Source organism: Saccoglossus kowalevskii, chromosome 4 (genome assembly GCF_978046115.1).
Source record: "Saccoglossus kowalevskii chromosome 4, keSacKowa6.1, whole genome shotgun sequence".
Lineage (NCBI taxonomy): Eukaryota > Metazoa > Hemichordata > Enteropneusta > Harrimaniidae > Saccoglossus > Saccoglossus kowalevskii.
The window spans coordinates 21,635,092-21,657,677 of NC_140644.1; the positions used below are offsets into that span (position 1 = coordinate 21,635,092).

At 35.9% G+C, this 22,586-nt stretch overlaps 2 protein-coding genes across 2 annotated transcripts in view; one reads left to right on the forward strand and one right to left on the reverse strand.

Annotated features, from left to right (window-relative positions):
• Positions 1 to 13,614, reverse strand: part of LOC100376433 (chromosome-associated kinesin KIF4-like) — a 30,254-nt gene extending 16,640 nt beyond the window's left edge. Inside the window, 12 exon segments of the mRNA XM_085497956.1 lie at positions 502 to 579; positions 2,820 to 2,874; positions 3,195 to 3,259; positions 4,028 to 4,203; positions 6,385 to 6,504; positions 7,942 to 8,036; positions 9,004 to 9,170; positions 9,344 to 9,433; positions 9,588 to 9,781; positions 10,502 to 10,567; positions 10,570 to 10,716; positions 13,456 to 13,614. Coding sequence (XP_085354082.1) covers positions 502 to 579; positions 2,820 to 2,874; positions 3,195 to 3,259; positions 4,028 to 4,203; positions 6,385 to 6,504; positions 7,942 to 8,036; positions 9,004 to 9,170; positions 9,344 to 9,433; positions 9,588 to 9,781; positions 10,502 to 10,567; positions 10,570 to 10,708 — 1,245 coding nt within the window. The 5' untranslated portion in view covers positions 10,709 to 10,716; positions 13,456 to 13,614.
• Positions 13,615 to 15,421: 1,807 nt separating this feature from the next.
• Positions 15,422 to 22,264, forward strand: LOC144355898 (DOMON domain-containing protein FRRS1L-like). Its single transcript, XM_078010921.2, has 6 exons — positions 15,422 to 15,544; positions 18,331 to 18,615; positions 19,318 to 19,416; positions 20,228 to 20,384; positions 20,877 to 21,068; positions 21,290 to 22,264. The coding sequence occupies exons 2-6, from the start codon at positions 18,340 to 18,342 to the stop codon at positions 21,349 to 21,351; spliced, it is 786 nt and encodes a 261-aa protein (XP_077867047.2). The 5' UTR covers positions 15,422 to 15,544; positions 18,331 to 18,339; the 3' UTR covers positions 21,352 to 22,264.
• The last annotated feature ends 322 nt before the right edge of the window (positions 22,265 to 22,586 follow it).

A 22,586-nucleotide genomic window follows, 5' to 3' on the forward strand; every position in this document is an offset into this window, starting at 1 on the left:
AAAAAGTCAATACCAATTTGTCTTGACATACACTGATATAACAGACATACCATACAAAATCATAACTACTACTATAAATATACAGGTATAAAAATCATCTGTGCTCTCTAAAGGAACAGATTTAGGGTTCTTGAGTCAAAATGGAAAACCCCAATATCAAATTGAGACAGCTTATTGACTGCTGGGAAGGTCTGTATTAAATTATATGCAACTATATAAGTGACTTGAGGCACAAATTGGGGCCCTGATTTTTGCTAACGATATGTGAATTTTATTTCAATAAATGAATTGATTATAAATTCCATAATTATAGCAACACGTTTTCAATATCACTATATCAATGTAGATCTTCATGTTATGTCAATGATGCACCAGCATTATTGTAAAACTGAATTGTTTGCACGAGTGGCTTGTCATTTCGACTGCATTTCAAGGGCACACTGATGACAATGAAGGTTTAAGTTTACATATTATCAGCAGACGTTTAATTGTACAACTTACCATGATAGCCTTTTCACACATGTGGGTTGTTTGGTCTACTGAAGATTGCAATTCAGAGCTTAGTTTCCTATTCTCAGACTTAAAAACAAACAACAAAAAGTTTTTAATCTTTTCAATATGAAACATTGTATAATAACAACATACCGTAAAATTCCTAATTGAGGCCGCGGCTTTAATTATAAAAATAAATTTTTTCAATGGACGAATTCAGATGCGTGAAGTCTTGGTGCGGCTTTAAATAGAGCATTCACTTCGGTAACAGTGGGAAATTTTTTCAAAAAACAAAGGCCAGAAGGGATAATGATATGCTAATGAGATGCACAACACTTGATTGCAATTTTGTTGCGATTCTAAGCCCTTTCGGATTTTTACACACAGACAAACTTGTACACAAACAAAATTTCACACTGTATAACATACTGCACAATAAATAATATCTACAAATAGATTTGTATGCATTTTAAGATTACGATACTGTATACTACAATCTCTTGAATAGACTAATTCGTTAGCATCGGTATAGGTTACAACTGAGAGACAGCCATCTGACACAGTCTATTGCATTCGACTACTGGCATTTTCGACTATCGGCAGAGTGACTGTACATTCCATATTTAATTTACTAGACATCAGGGAAATTAAAATAAAAAATAAAAAAAGTCAATCAAAAAAAAAATGTTCGCACGATAACAAAAAATACTTTGTATATTATTTAATGTAATAGATATTTATTTTCTTATTTTTTTTTTATAACGAAAAGTATATTCTAAAAGAAGTAAAAACAAAAACGAATGCATTCTTAGTAGCAAATGATCATGGTAATGGTCATGCTGCATTTCACACAAGTGAATAACTTACTTTTTTTCGAAGTGTTACAATTGCTGATTATTACTCAGTAGTGATTATAATAACGTACAGAAAATAAATTCGTTGAATTGTTGCGAAAATTCAACTTAGTTTCACTGCAAGCGAATGATTTCGGTCACATAAACGCTCAATCTGATACGATATCCGCCATGTTCGTTCAAACATCTTTAGATCTCATACCACTAATCAACCAATGGCTGCTCGTAGCCCTCAATTTAAATGCCTAGCAAGAATCAATGAAATTTTTAAAATTTGTTTTTTCTCAGGTGCTCCCTGTTTGAGGGCGTAATCACCTGGGTCAAAGGTGAGACCAACATGTGGTCTTTTGTTTACTACTTAGCGACTGTGTACCTGTGGGTTTATTCTGTGTGTATTTGGATGTTCTAATCTTGGTGTTTTTCCAGTGATTTCTCTAGGTGCAATCTTAATACAGTAGGTGTGTCTTGTTTACCTGAGATTTGCACGAGTTTGAGCTGGCCAACATGTTAGTTTTTTTCATATGGTTGATTACTGGCATGTTGATTTCCCATTTTTGAGCCATGTTTTCAACTTTCTTCATCATTTTCATATAGCAATCTCGTCATATGTTAACATTGTCGTCTATGGAAATTCAATTAGTGGTATGAGCCCTTTAGTGACTTGAAACTGTTTTTTGACCTAATAGGTCAAGTCGCTAATTAACCAATCGAAACGCTGGATGGTGCCAACGTGATTAAATTACCATAACTCATTTAAATATGTTAATGTGGTTTAGCGACCTCGTGGTAAACGAAACCCGGACGAGATTTACCGTTGTTGTAGTGCGATCATTTGGCTTTGATTTTGATGGGAAAAACGGCATGATTTTTTTTTAAATCAAGAAATTAGGTGTTTTTGAAAAATAAGCTGAGCATTGAAGAAGAATTTAACACTTTTGACGATAATAACAGCTCATTGTCGAAATGCGCAGTTTACCCATTCACGCTACCCACAAAAAACCTTTCACTCTGGAATAAGCATCAATGACTACGGGAAAACCTAAATTGGACTCTAAATCATTGAATTATTCGAAAAATTATGCCTTAATTTGAAATTAAATGGTATATCTTTTTCTGAAATATGTGGTGGCTGTTTGGTTTGTGAAAGTTTGGAGTGCGGCTTATATTGCAGGCTTTTTCCTGGGATCAAAACTTGTCAATTTCAAAACATGAAACAATGTCTCAAGTTAGATGTGCAGCTTCTATTAATTAAAGCTGCGACCTCAAATATGATTTTTACGGTAGTATAGGTAAAAAAAGCTTTAGGAAATTAAATTAAAAATCAAATCATTTGATTTTTGCTGCCTTTCACACAATAGGTGAACAGTGAATAGAAAATTACCTATTGACTACAGATATTCAATGGCACAACAAGTTATAACCGCTTACAATGCATACAAGGGAAACTCAAATAACAAATTATAGTACATTTACCTCTAATGCTTTATTCTTTTCAACAAGCACTTTGACGTTAGCTGATGAATCACCACTGTCAAATACAAATTATATGTACACATGAAGAAGAAACTAATAAGGAATTGTATCAGAATATAATAATAAAGACAATAGTTTCTAATGTTTCTAATGCTACTACTGAACTGACCATGTTACTTCTGAAAAACACTTCAATCATACACCCACATAAGTTTCTATAAATATGGTATGAAATGAACAGAAGCTGACAGGTGTTTATATGAGTAATTCCATTCAAATATTAATAAACACATGCTCCTTATTATTAAATAATAAACTATATTTATATAGTTCGGGCAACAGTTTTATAACTTTACTAAATTCAATTTTACGTACCTTAAACCTACACCATCTCCAACAACCCCACCTTTATTTAACAACTGTACTTGTAATTGTTGTACCTAAAATAGACAGGATTTAGTAAATAACACTTGACAGATGAAATATAGAATTATACATTGTACATCTTTCACCACAACCCCATAAGTTACAGTGTGTCGTAATTTTGCGGTATTTAACGGGGTATTTTCATCCTACCATCTTAGGAAATGCGAATTCCAAATATCGAACGATTACGCACGTAAGCATCCACTAATAATAAAAACAAAGATGGCTGCTACCAGGGTTTGACCGGACTCCACACAATGAAGTTCCCCGATTCTGTTCTAAACTTTTTGGATTTTGGCATTCCCATGATGTATCCTTGGTAGGAAAAGATGTATAATAATATGGTTATTATGAGGATACCCCGAAGTATGCAGACAGTACACCAACGCCATACATACTTTAAGGTATCCTCGTAATAACCTCATATTATCACACTGTTTGCTCAACTGTATCATGGTGTAAGATTACCAGGGAAGACATTTACATCAGACAAAAACAATGGAAAAGGTCATTTGTGCGTATTTGATTAGCACTAGTATACACAGAATGGCAGACATGACTACACTTGTGTCTGGCTTATTCTCATCTTCCCTGCATTTTCACAAGCACTTTACAGCAAAACGAGGAATATGCTAAAAATCGATGTTGAGCTCAGAAGTCACATTGATTATTGCAGAAACGAACATATTATAATTGAAATATTGTGAATTCTAAAATAATACTAATATTAGTTGCCATGTCAACAATAGAAGTTATTCTCTGCAGAATGAGATGAATTTTACCTGTTGACGCAGTCTACTCAGTTCTGCTTGAGTTGGATCTCGGTTGACAATCGGTTTGTTTTTAATCTGTCTAGCCCTATCAGCATAGCGCAATGTGTTAATGGTCTCTTCCAGATTACTGTCAGCAGGACTCACACAAGCTATCATCAAGGTTTGGCTGTTGCCACCAAGAGAGTCTGCAGCAAAAATAGATGAATTATTCAAGACTTTTCAATATCAGTAGCATTACTGGTATTATACAAAAATGTAGAATGTGTGTCAAGTTTATGTCATATTCAAACACTTTCTTTCATTTAAAACAAATACAGAAATGCTACAGCGTAGGATGGAAACAGAATCCTGTTCATAAGCCCAAACTTTCACAGAATGCATAACGTTTTTGGTTGCCATTTTCAAAGCTGTTATTTCTCAGCAGATTATTTCTATAAGCAGAAAAAAGATGTAACAAATATATCAATTAGGCTATCATGAGAATACCGCAAAGTATGCACTCATGCAGCACAGGAATGCAACAACCGCCACTACAAGTTGTTCGATATGATCGTCCCACTGCCTTCAGGCATACCGTATTTATCCAGGTATAAGACCAGGGTCCTGAACATGGAAAATTGCCAAAAAGAAGGGGTAGGCGTTTGCCAGGAGATCCCCGGCAAAAAAAACGAAAGTTCGCGAAAATTGATAACACGCAGATCGAACTGCCACAGGGAATAGTACAGCAAATGAAAACATGCAACGGAAATACATGAACACTAAGCAACACTAGAAGTAAAACAAAAATAATGTATTGCTTATAATGTGACAAATAAACCAGAAATAATAAAAATCGACAGTGAGAAATCATTTGAATTAGGATTTCCCGCCGACAAACACGTCCAATACACGTGAACTCAAAATGAATTAAAATGTGAGGGGTTAAACTGCGTAAAATGATTTCCGGTCTAGACAAATTACGAATCAGCCGTCATACAAGATCAATAATAATTTACAAATTTACACAGTAAAGATTATAAAAATTCATAGCTTCAGACTCAGATATTTATTTGTACGTTCATTGCCATCATCGTCAAACTCAAAACCCTCAAATGTCCAAGTCGGCGTCACTGTAGCCGTCGAACAAAATCCCTACAACTTATTCCTGTAGTTCGTCGATATCTTCCCACACAATTTGGACTAAGCACATTTAATCCATGGATTTCGCAGTCTGCCAGCTTGGCACTTTTCATTCATGTCTAATCATAATAAAGAGACAAGAAAAATGGGGTCACTCTGCTGCGATGGCACACGATGCTTTTGTTTACAGTCTAGCAATCATCTTTGACCTTTATGCATCTGCTTCACTGATTGGTTAAGAATGACATCACTACTAGTATTTCATCAAAAAGGTCAAATTGTGACATTGCTTTCTTATCAGACTCGATGCTTATTAATCACGGTGAAAGTTATCATTCAGCAAGTTCCGGCGGTTTTAATGTCTCACTATATGGATATCGCGGTGGACTTGAAATAGGAAATTTTTTTTTATCCAACGACAGAAGAATAGTTTTCATGACAGAAATGCAATAGCAGTGATAAAAGATGGTAAAAAAGTTGGCAGTCTTCGGCGTGACATTGCAAAATTGCTGGCCCCAGTTATAGATTCGCAAGCTGCTACAAAATATTTATAAAGCCAAAATAACGTGATTTCAACCATTCTCCCAGGTACGGGTTGCTACAATATTGCAACATTGTTTTCATTGTCGACGACGCTAAAGCCGAACGAGTGCGACACTTGCTCAGTGGCTCTCCTTATACGATTTGCTTGAATCGTTTCTAAGGAAGCACAAACCAAACGGCCGGCCCTTTTTTGGGCCACAACATATTTCAAAAAGAGAACTACCGTTTCTGCTTTAATATTTATTTTTATAGACTTGCTGACTGTTATGATTCTGACAAAAAATCAGCAGTGAACGCACTGCACTGAAGGCAGAGCGCTGTCACAGCTATTTTGCGTTCACCCCTTGTTTTACGCAATTAACAATTTTTATAAGTATCACGACAGACTTCAAGAAAGTCAACTGTTAATACAACCACAGTTTTTTAATTTTGTGTAGAAAAAGACCCCCCTGAGCGTGTGCCCGGATATGACCTCAACTTCTTTATTGTGTCGAAAGTGGGGGGTGGGCGTTTGTCCAGGCATGGGCTCTTACCCGGATAAGTACGGTACTTCATACTTCTCATAATAACCTTATAATATAAAGCACATGTGCACTTGGTCACATACATATGCAAATATAGAGGAGATAACAATGATATACGTAAAGTAGCATATTTTTAGCAGAGTGAAATAACAATAACGCCATGAAATATGAATCGCCAACCTTGCAATAGTCGGGTAAGCTTAGCATCCCGATACGGAACATGTCCTTTTCTATTGTTCTCATCTCCGAGGGCACTTATTACATTTCCCAGTGCCAACAAGCCTTTGTTGATATTTATACCTAAAGACAATAGATATGAATGACAAGATGTTTAAAAAACATACGTTGACAGCAAGCTAATCTACAGTACAGAAAAAAAACTAGATACAAATAAGATTGTGAGAACATAACAGTTGAGACAAACGGTTATCATCATCGTAATTATAAATTAACAAAATAAAATTATAAATTCATGTTTAAAAACAAATTCATTGAATCAATAGCTTTTTCGATAGTTTGTTTATTTAATCGAGACCATTATGTGCGCATACGTCCAAATTATTGCGTGCTTGAATACTGTTAATACTTTAATTATTCACTGGGTTTTTTTTTTGCTATTTTTGCTGACAAGTAAAATCTGCTAAATAAAATCTACGAGAACATGTAAAGTAACAATAAAACAGATTCTTTCCTTGACAAATTCGTGGAATTAAAACACAGTGAATATGCTCAAAACATCAAAATAGTGAAATTACTGCCATTTTGTCTTCCTTATCCTTGTTCGATAAAAACAAAAAACTTGCATATTCATTAATTATTTAATGAGTGCATATTTTGTTTAAAAATATCAAACGAGAATAAACATTGAGTAAAATAGAAATCCACTGATTCGTTTTATTTGAGAAAGATCAAAACCACACAAAAACGAACGTGAAACATTACTGTCTACTCGAAAAGAAGAAACTGGGAGTCTTGTGCAAATACATTGTTTACAAATTACTAGTGGATCACATCGGAAGGGCTTTCTGTCACGTTGTGTTTGCCTAATCCATGGATTAAGTATAGCAACTCTGAATCTAAACTGCTAGACGCGAGGGATTCAGCCTTTCGTTTCTCTGCTTGTGGCGTCGTCAGTACTAGGTTGAACCATGGATGTATTAACACCTTTTGATTGTTGCGGGGGTAATTGTTTTCTTGATACAGACTACCTAATCCGCTGTCAATCATTAAGGTGTGGAGTCTGTTAATTGTGCCCTTTCACTAGAAAACAATAAGATATCGGACAGAGTTTGGCCTGACCAATGGCATATCGGCGAAAATTATAGAGTATCGGGCCAATATGCTAAAACCCTCTGGGGAGAACACTGCTGTTACTTGCATAGTAAATATCAAAAATTTCCTACAGGTTGTAAACATTTGACGTCAGGAAGTCTGATTAAAGGCCTACCCAGGGAACCTATAAATATAATATCAAAATCAGGCAAGCCATTTTCAAGAAGTTTGATGTGTATTGCTGTCGTCTGAGCCATAGTTTTCTTGACTTATTGATCAACAGTCATGTCAACTTTACATTTTCGATCATCAGCCATATGGCTTCAGTACTTGCCAACTTGCTAGTATTTTCCTCTCAGTAATGCTAATTTAGTAAAAAACAAGATCAAACTCTAAATGCAAATTGCATGTCTAGTAGAGTATTTATTGCTTATTTTATTACAAGAAATTGGTTTATCTACCCACCTTCTTTAAATCTCTCTCCTTCAGCATGTGTTCTTTTGGCTCTCTCTGATCCTGCCAGATCCACCAAGTGAAACTTGGCAGATAATAAGTCTTCACTGAAAAATAAAGTTAACCAAATATAGTACAGTAACATAAATACCAAGCTGGCTAATCCTTTTTCACAAAAGCATTATGTATGTATGTATTTAAAGCGAGAGGGTTGTCACCTGTGTACACGCGAGAATTGAGTCCCAAGCGATGATAACACAGGCTAGGAACGCAAAGGCTCATGGGTAGACATCTGGTTTTAAACAATGACACGCTATGGCCACCTGACGCATGCGTAAGTGACGACTCCCCCACTTTAAGAGTATGATTGTCATCAATATTTTCAACTTGTCCTTGGTAGTATTTACCTTACCTATGTTACTATTATGCGATATGTTTACAGATTACTCTACACAATTCAGATATGTGTCAGTTTTAAAAGCACGCTAAGCTAGCATTAAGCCAACTTAACCTTTTCACCACCAGTTCCCTCATTTCATTACAAATTCACAGAATAGTCCCATTTTTGAAAAAAAAAATGAAAATATATTCAAATTTTTTCTGTTGGCTCCAAAATCAGGGTTCATTTTCAGAAATATTGAAGATTATAAAAATAAAGTACAGAAAAATTTGGGTGAGAATGTCTGATGGTGAAAAGGTTAAAGCCAACTGAATGTTAAGTTATGCTTAACTATACTGTAATAAGGCTACACATAAAAACACATCAGTAAATTAAGAATACTGTGTATGCCGAAAAGGTACAAAATACTGGGGGGGGGGGGGCAACAAATGTATTGCAGATTAACATTTCCTACCAAAAGTAACGACTGACTCAAACATAGCGTGACTTTTACAACCTTGTCCATTGAGAACCTAGATACAAATGTTTGGATGGATAACAATCTCACAATGCAATATCTTTGCATAGCAAAAATGAGCATAAAAGTCCTGAAACAATACAATCTGCAGATTGCATTATCATCAATATGAATAAAAGTTCAATGTGACACATGCAATCTAAATCTTGGCTCTCACCTATTTTCTTTTTTTCTTTGTTCAATATGCATCGTAAATATGGCATGTGATCGACTGGATGTGGCGTTCATTGCAGTTGACCCGGTGGTTCTTCCAACAGAACCTTTCTCTAAGCATGACATAGTGTCTTTAAAACCTGCAACCAAAACTTCCTCAAGACCCTGAACCTATGAAAGGTTTGAGGAGAGACAAGAGAGGGATTAGTATTTGTAATTTAAATTCTTAGCAATTCATAAAAAATCATTTATCTTCTTTACAGTCATCAGCAAATACCACAGACTGAAAAGAAAAGCAGCGTACCAAGGCTTTTTTATTTGACTGCCTCGTCGATTTTACTCACCCTGATACCACCAGTGTTATCCTCTCGTATAGGTAAACTTTCCTTTTTTGCTGATTGACTCAATAAATCATTAATATCTTCGTTGTACACCTGAAATTTAATGAATATAATCATAACCAAGCAAAAAAGTTCAGCATAAATGACCTGAAACTAATCAACTAATCCAAATCTTCACATGCAGAATGTTATTTATTTGACAATGAAAATTAATTTCATTTTTGATTATGCAAATGAGGCATCTTACCTCAAGGTAAGAAACTTTCACAGTAAAGTCAGATTCCTCACACTCTTGTATTTTATTGAAGAGAGTCTTCACAGTTCTTGGTATCACACCAACTAACTGCTCGTCTTCGGCCTGTGCCTCACAGTAGCCGCTACCCATGGTGTGCGTCTTACCAGAACCAGTCTGACCATATGCCAATACAGTGGCATTGTAACCTGCAACAATGGATAATCGTCACATTAAATAACATGCATGTTCATCAATAGGAATATAAACCCTAACAGAGCCACAAGGATCCAAAAGTAGTAATGACAAAAATAATGTTTTGAAGAAATTCTGCATACAGCTTTCCATTTCGACCAGCTTGTTCAACTATTTATGCAAGACCTAACGTGCATGCTATCTTTCGAGTAAAGGATGGTTTCCTAGCCTACAAATCCATATAGAAGCCACAAAAGATGAAACCGTAAAGACTGAATTCTATAAACAAACAAGGTGATCTTGTTCCAAACACATTAATATATATAGGGTTGTTATAAAGAATATGCACATTTCAACATTTTTTACTAACTTCGATGACTCATGAACTGCTATACACTACTATATTACTTTTAGCTTTGTTATTACAATAGAAAAAAATATTTAGAATGAAAACATTCATGGCAGTCTTGTGTGTTACCCCAAATCAATACAAACTTACAACAGGTACTCAGAATGCAGAATTTAAGTTGTCTTGAGAAAGCGTTATGAATAAAGAGCCCTCAATGAAAAAAAAGAAAATTGATGCAGAAACCATAGAAAATAGTAAATGTGCAGTAATCAACCATAGCTGTTTGTATCCTGGAGAGAAAACGGTGGTCAAAGGTCAAAGGCAAGGGCTGAAATTTACACCACCACCACATTTGAAACCCAATATACACATAATTGAGACCTGCCTTGGAAGATGCCTTCAACTAATGGAGAGACTGCTTTCTCATAAACTGCAGACTGCTTAGAATCCTATTGCCAATGATCACTTGTGGTTCATTTGGCACAAATATCAGACATTTCTGACATCCTTCAGTTAGTTCTTTTGTAATCAAAGGTCGACATCGAAGTGCCACTCTCACTGGAAGGTCCTTTCCGGCTTCAGGCTCTGGCATGACTGCAACTGCAATATGGAAAATTATAGATCATTATTACTAGTATATAGCTGGCACCAAAAATAAAACAATCTGCAAAAAGCCATGTAAAACAAGTAAAAACACAGATCCACCAGCCATGATGTTGTGAAGCTCTAAGTGTTCATCATGTGTCCTTTGACCCAATGAATCAAAAATGCCTTCAACCAATCAGAATGTTACATGGCAATACATGTACCCGTAGCTGGTAGAACGAAACGTGCAGTGAATATTTTTTAAATAAATTGTTGACCGACAGGAGCATGACAGCTCCCTAAGCGTACAAGCATTGTGGTCATCCCCATAGCATGGGCAAATGGATATGATATGGCAAAACTGCATTTCAGACGAGCGCTATTGTTGAAATAAACATAATTCAATAAAAATGATCAATGCCACATCACTTTGTAACACGTTCATTATTTTTTTACATTCCGTATGTGACATCGACACTCCAGAAGCTGGGGTTAGCCAAAGAACAAAAAGGCCTGGCAATATTTTATGTATTCAGAGGACATCAATGTGAAGATTTTTTTGTAAAAATTGCTGCTGTTCTAAAATGTCTCCGATGAATACATAACATTTTCATTCAATAGTCTTGTGGTACATGTACTAGTATAAAAATTTTACATTCAGAAGAAAAATGTCATGTCTGAACTAGTTTTTATAAATTTTATGGCACTGTTACGCCGAGTTGTCAGATTTCAGACAAATATTTTTCAAGTTTTTAACTACTATTTGTGGAAAAAAATATTTATTGACTGTAATTTTTTTTTAACAATGAAATAAAAACATTAAATGAATACTTTGTTTTTCACTGCTTGAATGACTTGAATGCAAGTGTTGTGTGGTGTGTATATCAGCACCCACGGCAGCAAAATTAAAATAAATAACCCCTAAATGAAATTTTCACACATTTTAATTTTAGCACAGAGAGAGAAAATTAAACTGCGCAAATAATATCCTGTTCTACAGTATAATTAACAACATTGATTAGCACTTACGGGGGAGGGGGAAATGAATTGGGCCTTTAATTACGAAAATAGTTAAACTCGATCAGACATAATCGCTGAAGTGTTAAGTGGTCAATTGTCAATAATTTTTAACTTCTTTCATGTCTGTTTTGTGTGTTTATATGTAGCAGCATTTTATTTTCAGATGCTATATCTACTTTTTTTTTAGAAAATGACTGCTGTTGTGTCACATCGATCTATTCGTCTCAATGCATGGACGTTTATGGGACCGAGCAACTATGTCCCGGTACAGGACCTTGCCTTTGCTCAAAATAATAGAAACTATGCATAATCATTCGTGATAAATCTGAAGCATCCTGTTTGATATTTCAACTAAATAGAGAAAATCAGGTAAAGACATTATAGAATTGTGTATAAATGATTATGCATAGTTGAGAATTTCAAACTCTGGCAGCAAAGAAAGGAAATGCAGTCCTAGCGTTTGAGGGCGTGCACGCATGCACAGATTGACACAACCTGAAGGTGGTATCACAGAGAATAGAAATTGTCAAATTTCATAATAAATGCGTAAAATCTGGAAAAATATATGATTTATATGTAATCTGACAACATTTTGCGATAGTCCAGTGTCTTATAAGCACTCGTAACTAGTTTGGACAAGGTATTTTGTATTTTGAGGTATGATTTTTGGCAGCTAGAAAAATTTGCGCACATTGTGTTACCTCCCTTGTCTTATAATATAGTGCAAGCAGAACAGCCAGAAACAAGTATTAGTGATTTTCGTGGTTTCGGAGCATGATTAAATTTAATAACATATGCTTGCTTTACATTATTAAACTGCTTTAATTCTATAATTTCTAATATTTTGAGCAAGGGAAAGGACCTGTACCGGGACGTCGCTCGGTCCCATAGACGTCCATGCATTGAGACGAGTAGATCGTCAAGCCCCTGTGGTCACAGTGACACTGAAATCAACAACCCTTGATAACCTTGATAAGACTCCTTGTACAATACTGTTAACACCCATTTACCTTCCCATTAACAAATAACCTGGTGGGTTTCAACCACTAGCCGAGTTTTACCGTTGTTCGGGTTTAGTCGACACCTTTAATTATTTTAATTTAATTAAGTTGTGATGATCTTGAATGTTTATCACCCTCCTCTAGTAATATGAATTGATATCAAATCGTGCATTTACTCTATGCACCGACCTGCAGCTCTTTAGCCGTATAGTAGCCCATCATATCCCAATCGGAGCTGCTAAAACTGCACTGCAGCAAAGAGTCTATGCTAAAAACGTATTTTCGTTGTGATTTGTCAACAAACATTTTCCATTTTCACTATAAACAGAGAGCAAAACACTGCAATTCAAAGAGGACTCTGATAAAAAAAAAAACACCCTTTAGCCGTGGTTTCGAGTTGTTTTGGGTCCCGATAGGTCATAGGTCTGTCAGTATACACGGCAGTGTCGGAATATAAACCGGACCCCAAACGACACCAAACCACGGATAGCCACCCTTCTGCCCCGCATAGTGCCATAGCTCCATGCCGACAAGCCTCCATTAGTAAGTAAACTACGGCTGGACATGGGGATATGAGCCACAGCCAAGTCTGACAATGATCGAAGTACTGTTATGTTGGTAAAAACGCCATGTTTTCAGTTGAATATAAAATCGCTGGAAACTAAACGATATTTGTTGTACATAGCAGTTCACCGATAATATATAACACTGCCGTGATATCAGCATTACTCACCTCTACGAAATATTAATTTTCAGTTTTTAATTCCCACCAAAGTATCTCTGCAAGAATTTCACAAAAAATACTAGCACACTTTCCTGTTTTTGAACCCCAGTTTTGAACCTGCCACGCAGCTTTGTATGGCGAATCAAAACCGGCCAATTATACCACCTCTTTTTATATTTGTAACGGCTAATCTGGTTGGTTGACACACGCCAATGAAGTTTGGTCAGGGCGCCATCATCGTCCCATTGTGGCGAAATTGTTTTGTACTAGCCAGCAAATGATCGTCATATTCTGACAATACAAACACTGTTTCTTTCAGAAAACCAGGTCGTTATTAAATTTTGGGGAAAATTGTTTGCAGCCAATTAGCTGACGATATTCCCGGTGAGTGTATGGAACAATTTCGCGACCGAAGTAAGACGATGATGGCGTCCTGGCCAAACTTCCGTGATCGTCATTAGTGGGCGGTGGGTCGCAGGAGAAATGCAGGCTGAACACCATATACAATCATCAAGTTACCAGTCCAGTCGTTAGTATACATACATTATGTATCAATGTTATTGTATATATTAAAACGACCACAGATTCAAATCACAGCATTGAATCAGAATACATATACTGTCTAATTCATTTGCTTCGGAGTCCGTTGATACGATCCCACATTCACCGTTGCCTTCCCGTGAATTACCTCACCATTTCAGACCATTTGTTAAAACTGTATCTTTACTGTAAATTTAATAAATATTTAGTGCACATCGCTTTATTAATTAAAACGTGATTAAGTAGTATGGAAGAAAACATAGATGTTTTTGGTGTCCCATACTGTGAACAAAATTGGATTGTGATTTATTAAAAACAGTATTCGTTGGATGAAAATTCAAAACCACTAATACGCATGAGCAGTGATTATTATTGTACGTACCAACACAACCAGGGCAATTTGCGTATTATAGAGTTTTATTTTTTCATCGAATGAATGATCAGATGTGTCCAATGCATTACGCAATCAATATTACGCTATCAAACGACAATACTGAAAAAATGCATGTTCGTACCTCGTATATGTAGCCCCATTTCAAGTAATAAAATTGTATGGGAGTTTTTAATTGCATAAATTGTGCATAACAACTGTTTAAGAATCAATGAAATTAGGCTAAACTGCTACTGGCTACGAGGAAAAACGTGCGCTTGACGTCTAAGTTGATTGTTTCCCATAATACCCATAGTTAGACAGCGTTGAATCGTAATAGTCGTAGCGCCGCGTTCGTCGCATGGGACCTACGTCGAACATGGCGACTTTGGCGATTCAACTATAATATTGTATAACATTGATCGGGACGATCTTCACAGTAACAACGTGCACACACAAGTAAGTATTGCTAAGATCTTGTCAATTTACTTTATAGTGTTTAACAAAACCTCATTCACAAATCAACTTGAAATCGTCATTAATTATTTAACATAAGTTTATGTCCATTAATTTACCAGGGTTGGTGTGATCCAACACCAAAATATTAGATAAATAAATCAGAAAGTTGATATATTAAATTTGATACACAGACGAATATATACCAACGCATAATGTAGGTAGACCATTAAAGTATACGATAGAAAATGTTCAGAAATAAAGTTTTAAAAGAGTGATCCTTAACCTCTGAAAGACAGTTGCATTTAGCCACTTCTCCTCTGTGATTTGTCCATTTAATTGCAACATCATATATACATTTTAAATAAACGAACACCAGTATTCAATTCAGATTATTTATTTGAAATATTAAAATATACCATAGCAACGCTATTGACGTAAATCATGCCATTTCATTCCTTTCGTTGCCGGCTGTCATACATAACTTTTTGTGACATCAATTGAATTCCAAGCAGTGTTAGCATTCAAGTTTACGAAATACGATACATCTAGAGTAGTGCAACTGTCCCGCGGAATGAATAGCGCCACCACAGTAGCACAGGCACAGAATGATGTTTGTAAACTCTCTAATGCTGCGTCGGTAACTAAACGTTTTCAGTATTCAACTTTTAGAGGATGTGTTTGATAACGTTTACGTTCAAGAGAATGACTATGACCTTCTAGACGCATGAGGTATGTAGATCGTTCAAACTTATTTAATATTGATTCTCATTTCTAGTATTGTAATCACCCACCAGAGCGTAGACTCGAAAATAGAAAAATAAATGTGGGGCCACACAGCTACGTGAATAGTACTTCAGAACTTACTAGTAATTGACATTTAATTAGATATTAACGATACTACAATGACTGTTTATTATTATAATTATTCGTGAGTATTAACTTTACCAGGAAATTATTTCATAACTGCCGATCGTACTACATTTCATTCCGACATGTCACAGTATTTTACATAATCTGTCGAGTTAATTGTTTTATTGAAACTTGTAAAATTCGGCGTAAAACACGTTAGTCGCATCTCCCAGCCTGTCCTGCCATGGTTACTATGAGACACTATGAGGCAGGCATATCTCCATTGGTGTGAACATGGCAACAGCTAAACTTTTGTTGCGCAGTGCAAGGGGCAGTGTGTATCTTAAAAACATAGAATAATTGTGTTTTTTTATGAAGACTAAGACACGTATATCAGCATCTTTAGTGGTCGGTTAAAACGTAGTACTTGAAACACGTCTGTTTATTCTAAATAGTAAAAAAAAAATTCTATTAATTCTGATGACAACGTAACATCGACTGACATCATCCCTTTGTGGTCGGTGCAAGCAGTGAACTCGTTTGCTATCAATAACAATCTCATTTCACTTTAATCGTAATCTAATACATACAATATTAAGATGGAGAGAATACCATTAGTATAAACATTAAATAACAACATACAGTTGTGGTAGACTGGATATGGTTAACTCATTACGTCATTATGTCACCGAGTTCGTATTTTGCAGCGACACGTACACTAAGTACCTCGTATCAAATCACATGACGAACCATTAAAGTGGAAGTCTGTTTATAAATGTAAATAGTATCCAGAATTTATGATTCATTTTACAATAAATTGTACTTCCGGGTAATATAAGGATATTGAGTTACAAAGTTGGGGTTACCAGTCTAATTTTTGAGAAAATGATAGTTGTATTATAAATTAGTGGATAGGGTGGATTTAGGTCATTTTGTCAGTATTATAACGTTTTTACTATAGGTTCCTATGGCATAGATATTACGTCATATCTCAAACTGTAGTCTGGTGACATAGGCTGAAAAAAATTATATATTGTGAATGATGGGATACTTTTTGTTGTCCTAAATTATTTAAAAAATCTGTGTTTTAAAAAGTATAAAAAAATGTAATTGTTCTAAAAAAAAATGGGACATCCAAAATACCTCACTTTAACAAACATAAGAATACTATTTCATGGTGCCATGGGACAATAGCTCCATGATATTTCATAATAAAGCAATGAAAATTCTCATGATGTGATTTATTACCAACTTTCTCAAAAAATATGCGTAGGCTTCTAATTCGTCGTGTTGTGTACATCGTAATGAGAAACTATCCTATACGATTCATATGACCTTTGACCTGAACGCTCTCTCGTTTCCATGTGGTAATGTAATAACATACTAATATCTAAATAGCATGTGTCCTCTTTGCTAGAGTTGACCTTTTCGTATGTATCTGTCTAACATTCAGTATCATTTGATAAATTAGATTACGTATTTGTATACATAATGTTGATCACACTTACCTTAGTATTACACGTCGTGTATCAAGTTCCGGATCAAGCTGTACGCGTAAATGGTGTGCTAAATTGTCCACATCAGATCAGATGAGGAATCGTTGTCGTAAATGACGAGTACAATGTCCTTGATAGATAGTGGCCCACTTTTTGGAATAGATGGGATGGGCAGAACATATAGGTGCATAGAGTTTTTCGTGTGTTTTTAATAATAAAAAACACATTTTTTGAGTTGTTAATTGTATTGTATTGCCAAGAAAACGGGGTGACCGTGAAAACAAAACAAAATCAATTTGACTGTTTTTCGCCATCGCTGACTGTTTGGTGAGCAAATTTTAAAAAGGACTATTATGACACATTTTATATAGTTGTACTAGTATTATACAGTGTATCACGATTACGTCACATATTTCTGCAACTGTTGATTCCTGGGTTACAACAATTGCACAAATCGAGAATCTGTTTTATACTGTACATTTGTATCAACCATGGCACCATTTACCAAATAAACAAACACTGTCATTTAATCTCATTCACTATCCAGTTGACCGCATAAGTGTCAAATTGCCTATATATAAATGGAACGTACTGCATTTTAGGATTCCCCATATATCTCCACTCATCCGTCACATTGGATTCCACGAAGTCTTAGCATTCAAGTTGCTGGAATGCGATACATATGGCGTACAAGCGTTCCTCGCTAAGTACATGTGCATTATGGGATTACTCCCGTCATCGCAGAGAAGCTCTGTACTTTTCGAATATATGTATTAGTAGACAGAAACGAACACTGCAGCACCACCATACGTGAGGTAGATATTAATAATATCTACATATTGTTCTCTATGTAAAAAGTAATGAACATGACCTTTCAACTCATTTCACTGGTATAGATCCTTCACTCCATCGTCTACATTATGTGCGCGTTCTTCTACCTACCAGTGATCAATGGGGGAAATACATGATGTCATTTCGAGAACAGTCCAGTGGATTGTGAAGCGAACGATTCACCACGACGTGTTTGTTTATGCGTAGTTATAATTGTACGACACTAGTGTACTCCAGCGAACAATTTTACTAAATGCTGTTTTTGAGCCAATAAGTGTTTTCTAACCGACTGTTATCTCACTATCGATGTGCCTACTGAGTCACAAATTTGTGTTACAGTTTACAGAAATGATTTTCTTCAACTCAATACCGTACGTTTTGTTGTCATTTCTTCTGACCGATGCCCTCGATGACGTCACATACTACAGGGAACCCGATGGTGTCGGATGCGGTCTCAAGATGGGATGTGTTACATACCCACACCGTTGTCGCGGACGAGGCTGTGACCTCATCGTCACGTACAAAGAGACGACCGTTAACGAACGAAAAGATGCAGTTTCAATTGAGTTGATGGGCAAATCCGATGGATGGATTTCGTTGGGATTTTCTTTCGACCAACATATGGCAAGTAGTTCACGTTTTGTGTTGACTACGTAGTCGCCCATGACAAGTATGTCACTTAAGAATATAATAGAATTGTAAAATTCCTACATATATATGCAGAATATTTATTATTGTCAGAAAAAAAACAGTTTCTTTGGCAACACACTTTGAAATACTGGACCGCTGAAGTTAGCCGTTGTCGTGTCTGATCACCAACTTAATCATAATTGTTGCAATTTCTGTGCGTTTTGAAGTTTACATGACTTATTTAATTTCAGGAGGTACTAAATTCGTTTGCAGAATTCTGATGGATAAGATTGCCCATGCACAGTACAGAACTAAAATCCCTTATGATGTTTACAGGGGTCTGTGTTTTCTACAGAGTGCAGATCGTACAACTTTATCGGAACTTACAACTGAAATGTCGTCATGTCACGGAAATTTAACTTTAAATCAGCGACTGCTGTGTTTTTCTCGATGACATTATTGCAAACATGCGTTCATGGTATAGCGATTGAATATCGCGTTTATGGTCCATCAAGTCGGGACAACCGTATTAGGGTTTCAATACTAGTTCCAACTCCCCAAGCCCGGATTATTGGGAATAAAGTGAATTATTCCAGTCCCGAAGTTGAAATATAAACTATGTTGTTGCTCTCTGTGATGACGTCGTTGTTATTGTTTTTAGTATTTACATACTGAACATTCTCTGAATTATTTCAGGGTCAAGACGATGTATATACGTGCATTATAAATAGATATTTCGCCATCGAATTAATTCATTCTTATAATTTTGGTAGAAAAAATTACCCGTACCCGCTGGTAAGTCAAGTTTAATAATTAATTACAATATGTTCCTTTCAATATTTTTTGAACAATTTACTAATAAGTTATTCGATTTGATATTTGATATAAACAACAATGAACACGATTTATCGTGAAGTAAAAACATTATATGGGCGCAAATGTCTTGGAATTACCAAAACAATTATTTTCATTATTGCATCGAAGCATTACGTAGAAGCATTTTCAAAATTATTGTAAACTACTCGAGTATTTATCCACATTGGCTCTTTAATAATTGAGTAGAGTTGTGGAACGTAGTGTTTTTAAATTGCGTAAAAAACATAGGTAGTAAGTCGTATATCAAAGGTCTCAATCGACTTATATACAATGTATGTACTTTGGTGAAAATAAAGTGTGACAAACCACGAAATAAATTTGAAAATGAGTTAATATTATTTTCATTATTGCATCGAAGCATTACGTAGAAGCATTTTCAAAATTATTGTAAACTACTCGAGTATTTATCCACATTGGCTCTTTAATAATTGAGTAGAGTTGTGGAACGTAGTGTTTTTAAATTGCGTAAAAAACATAGGTAGTAAGTCGTATATCAAAGGTCTCAATCGACTTATATACAATGTATGTACTTTGGTGAAAATAAAGTGTGACAAACCACGAAATAAATTTGAAAATGAGTTAATATTTTGCTCCATATCAAAATATTACCTCATTGCTTAGTAGCAATGCCTGCCTTCCAATGCTAAATCGCCCGCCAAATGTGTAATCATGTATCCAAGAACCGACTGAATTACCGTTGGTGGCGTTCTCTCATTTAAATTTGATTCAGCACGGTGTAAGCAACTTCCAAGGTTCGTATTCAGACGGATACCTGTCCTGCAGGTTCACGCGTCTTAAGACTGTACCAGACCGAAGAAAGAAACACCTCCATGATCTAGCAAGAGAATACTATTTTTTACTTCCTGTGGGCGACAGATCACGGAACGGTTAGTAATAATGTCGTATAATATATACATGATGATATATTTTATACCTGGGCCAAGGTGGGCGTTTTCGATAAGAGCTTGGTTCAACATACTTTTGCGGCTATTCGAATCGACACTTTCCGAAGATTGCAACTCGTATATACTTTATATTTAGCGTTGTTTTGAGCTGAAAAATACAGAAGGATAGCCCAATATGCATTTGTTTTATGAAATCCGTACTGGAATATACGATAACACCATCATCATAGTCGGCGTAGAGAACGTCGAAGAACATTCACCTTAAACACCGCCCACAATCTTAATATCGGCTTACTTTGCAAGGTTATAATTTTATTTCAAGTTGGCGTCTGCTGTAAATATCCACTAAAATCGCTAAAGGAACGACGAACATTGTAGATAAGAATAGTTCATCCAAAACCTTCCAGGCGACGCCATTACACGTGATATACATGTGTGCACCACAAATACAAATATACATAATTTATTTTGCAGGTACGATGTTGAAACACAGTAAACGACCGATGGTGTCCAAGTTCAAGGCATATGTTCGCTTTAAAACAGAAATTGCTGCTGAAGTGAGCCATGATCCAGATGACCACGATCCACATGACAACTTTAGATATCAAAACACCAATCATAATTCAGCAGATGCACCAGTGCGCATGTCCATGTATATTATCTACGGTGAGAGCTATAGACAATTGCGTTGGACGTGTATATTTACGAGTATTTATAAGTTTTTATAAAATCGGATGTTTCTCACAGGCATCGATGCTAATTATAAATATCATGAATCAGCAACATATTTTTGTCTACCTTCAGCCCAAAATAAATACGTTGTGTCATATTTAGGTTCTACATAAAAAGTACACATAACATTGAAACTACTTTTGGGTTTATTGCAGGGTCGATGCTTGTTGTAATTTGGACGTCTTGGAGCTTAAGTTGGCAGCGGGGTACACTGTAGAATATGCGATACTATTGTATTCATTTCACAGGGAGTAAATGCCTTTACATTGGCACGATAACCATATCATCACTTGCAAAGCACTCGTCAGGAATGTAGCCGTGTTCGATGTGTGTTGTGAATCTATATAATATACGAGCGTGAAACGCGATTGCTGCTCGCCACCGTGTAATAGAAAAACGTGTATTTCACCTCTATAAGCCACTACTGAGGGCGGTGATGATGATGTTTCATTAGAAACATGTAGAGGATTGGTCGACTGCCAGGAATCACAGGCGGACTGTCATAGTCTGTCTTGAGGTGCAAAAGAATGTGTTATTACGGACGGCAGCATGGCTTATTATGATCGCCGATGAATGTTTTCTTAGTCGCCATCCAATCATTCAAGAAAGGTAACAAAGTTCCTCGAAATTCTCAGAAATTACCTTTTCTGCAAAGTCGGCCAGGACGTCACAGTGGCAACAAAATTTGACAAAGAATTGATAAATTTCGAGATATTTAACTGGATAACGCAATGACGCCTGAATAACAGTAGTTGATTAGTGTGTGTACTTCTTCTGGATCGGCGTCTTCGATGTGGACGTTGTTTTTAATCTTCTCTTCAAAGAAAATGATCACTTCATGCGGATTATACTATTTTATAGCAGTGTATATCTATATTTAAACATGTTACAATGATGTCGGTAAATTTATTTTCGTTTTTGAACTGTGTTATTTTCTTCAGCACGCTTTTCGAGAAAGACGGGTAGATGGCGCCACCAACGACAACAAATTAAATTTTTCATTATTCAGGAGCGCCGTATCGGAATACGCTTTCACTTTGTAGTGTATCATAATTTTGCTGTGTCGCATTTCATTCGTACAGCACATTTATAAGTAGTGGTTAAATAATAGATCGTAGCTTCATGGTGAACGTATCTTCTTGTTCGTGTCTTCTTCGATTGGAATATTGTCACCACAAAACGAGTGACGTCATAAGCCGCTGCTATAGGGTACCATGATATGGAGTCTGTGCCGTCAGTGAACGACACGAAATCTACAAACTTTTCGGATCCATGTCAAGATTTTTTTTCTAAAAAAAGTGAATCCATATCTAAGCTGGGGAATATTTGTGAGAAAGAACCCCATTTGGGCGGAATATCACTTACCTCTTTTCCTATGTGAGTACCCATCACCCGGAAGTTCCCCCCTGACCGATGTAAATAGATGGACGGTGACAAGCAGCATTAGTACGT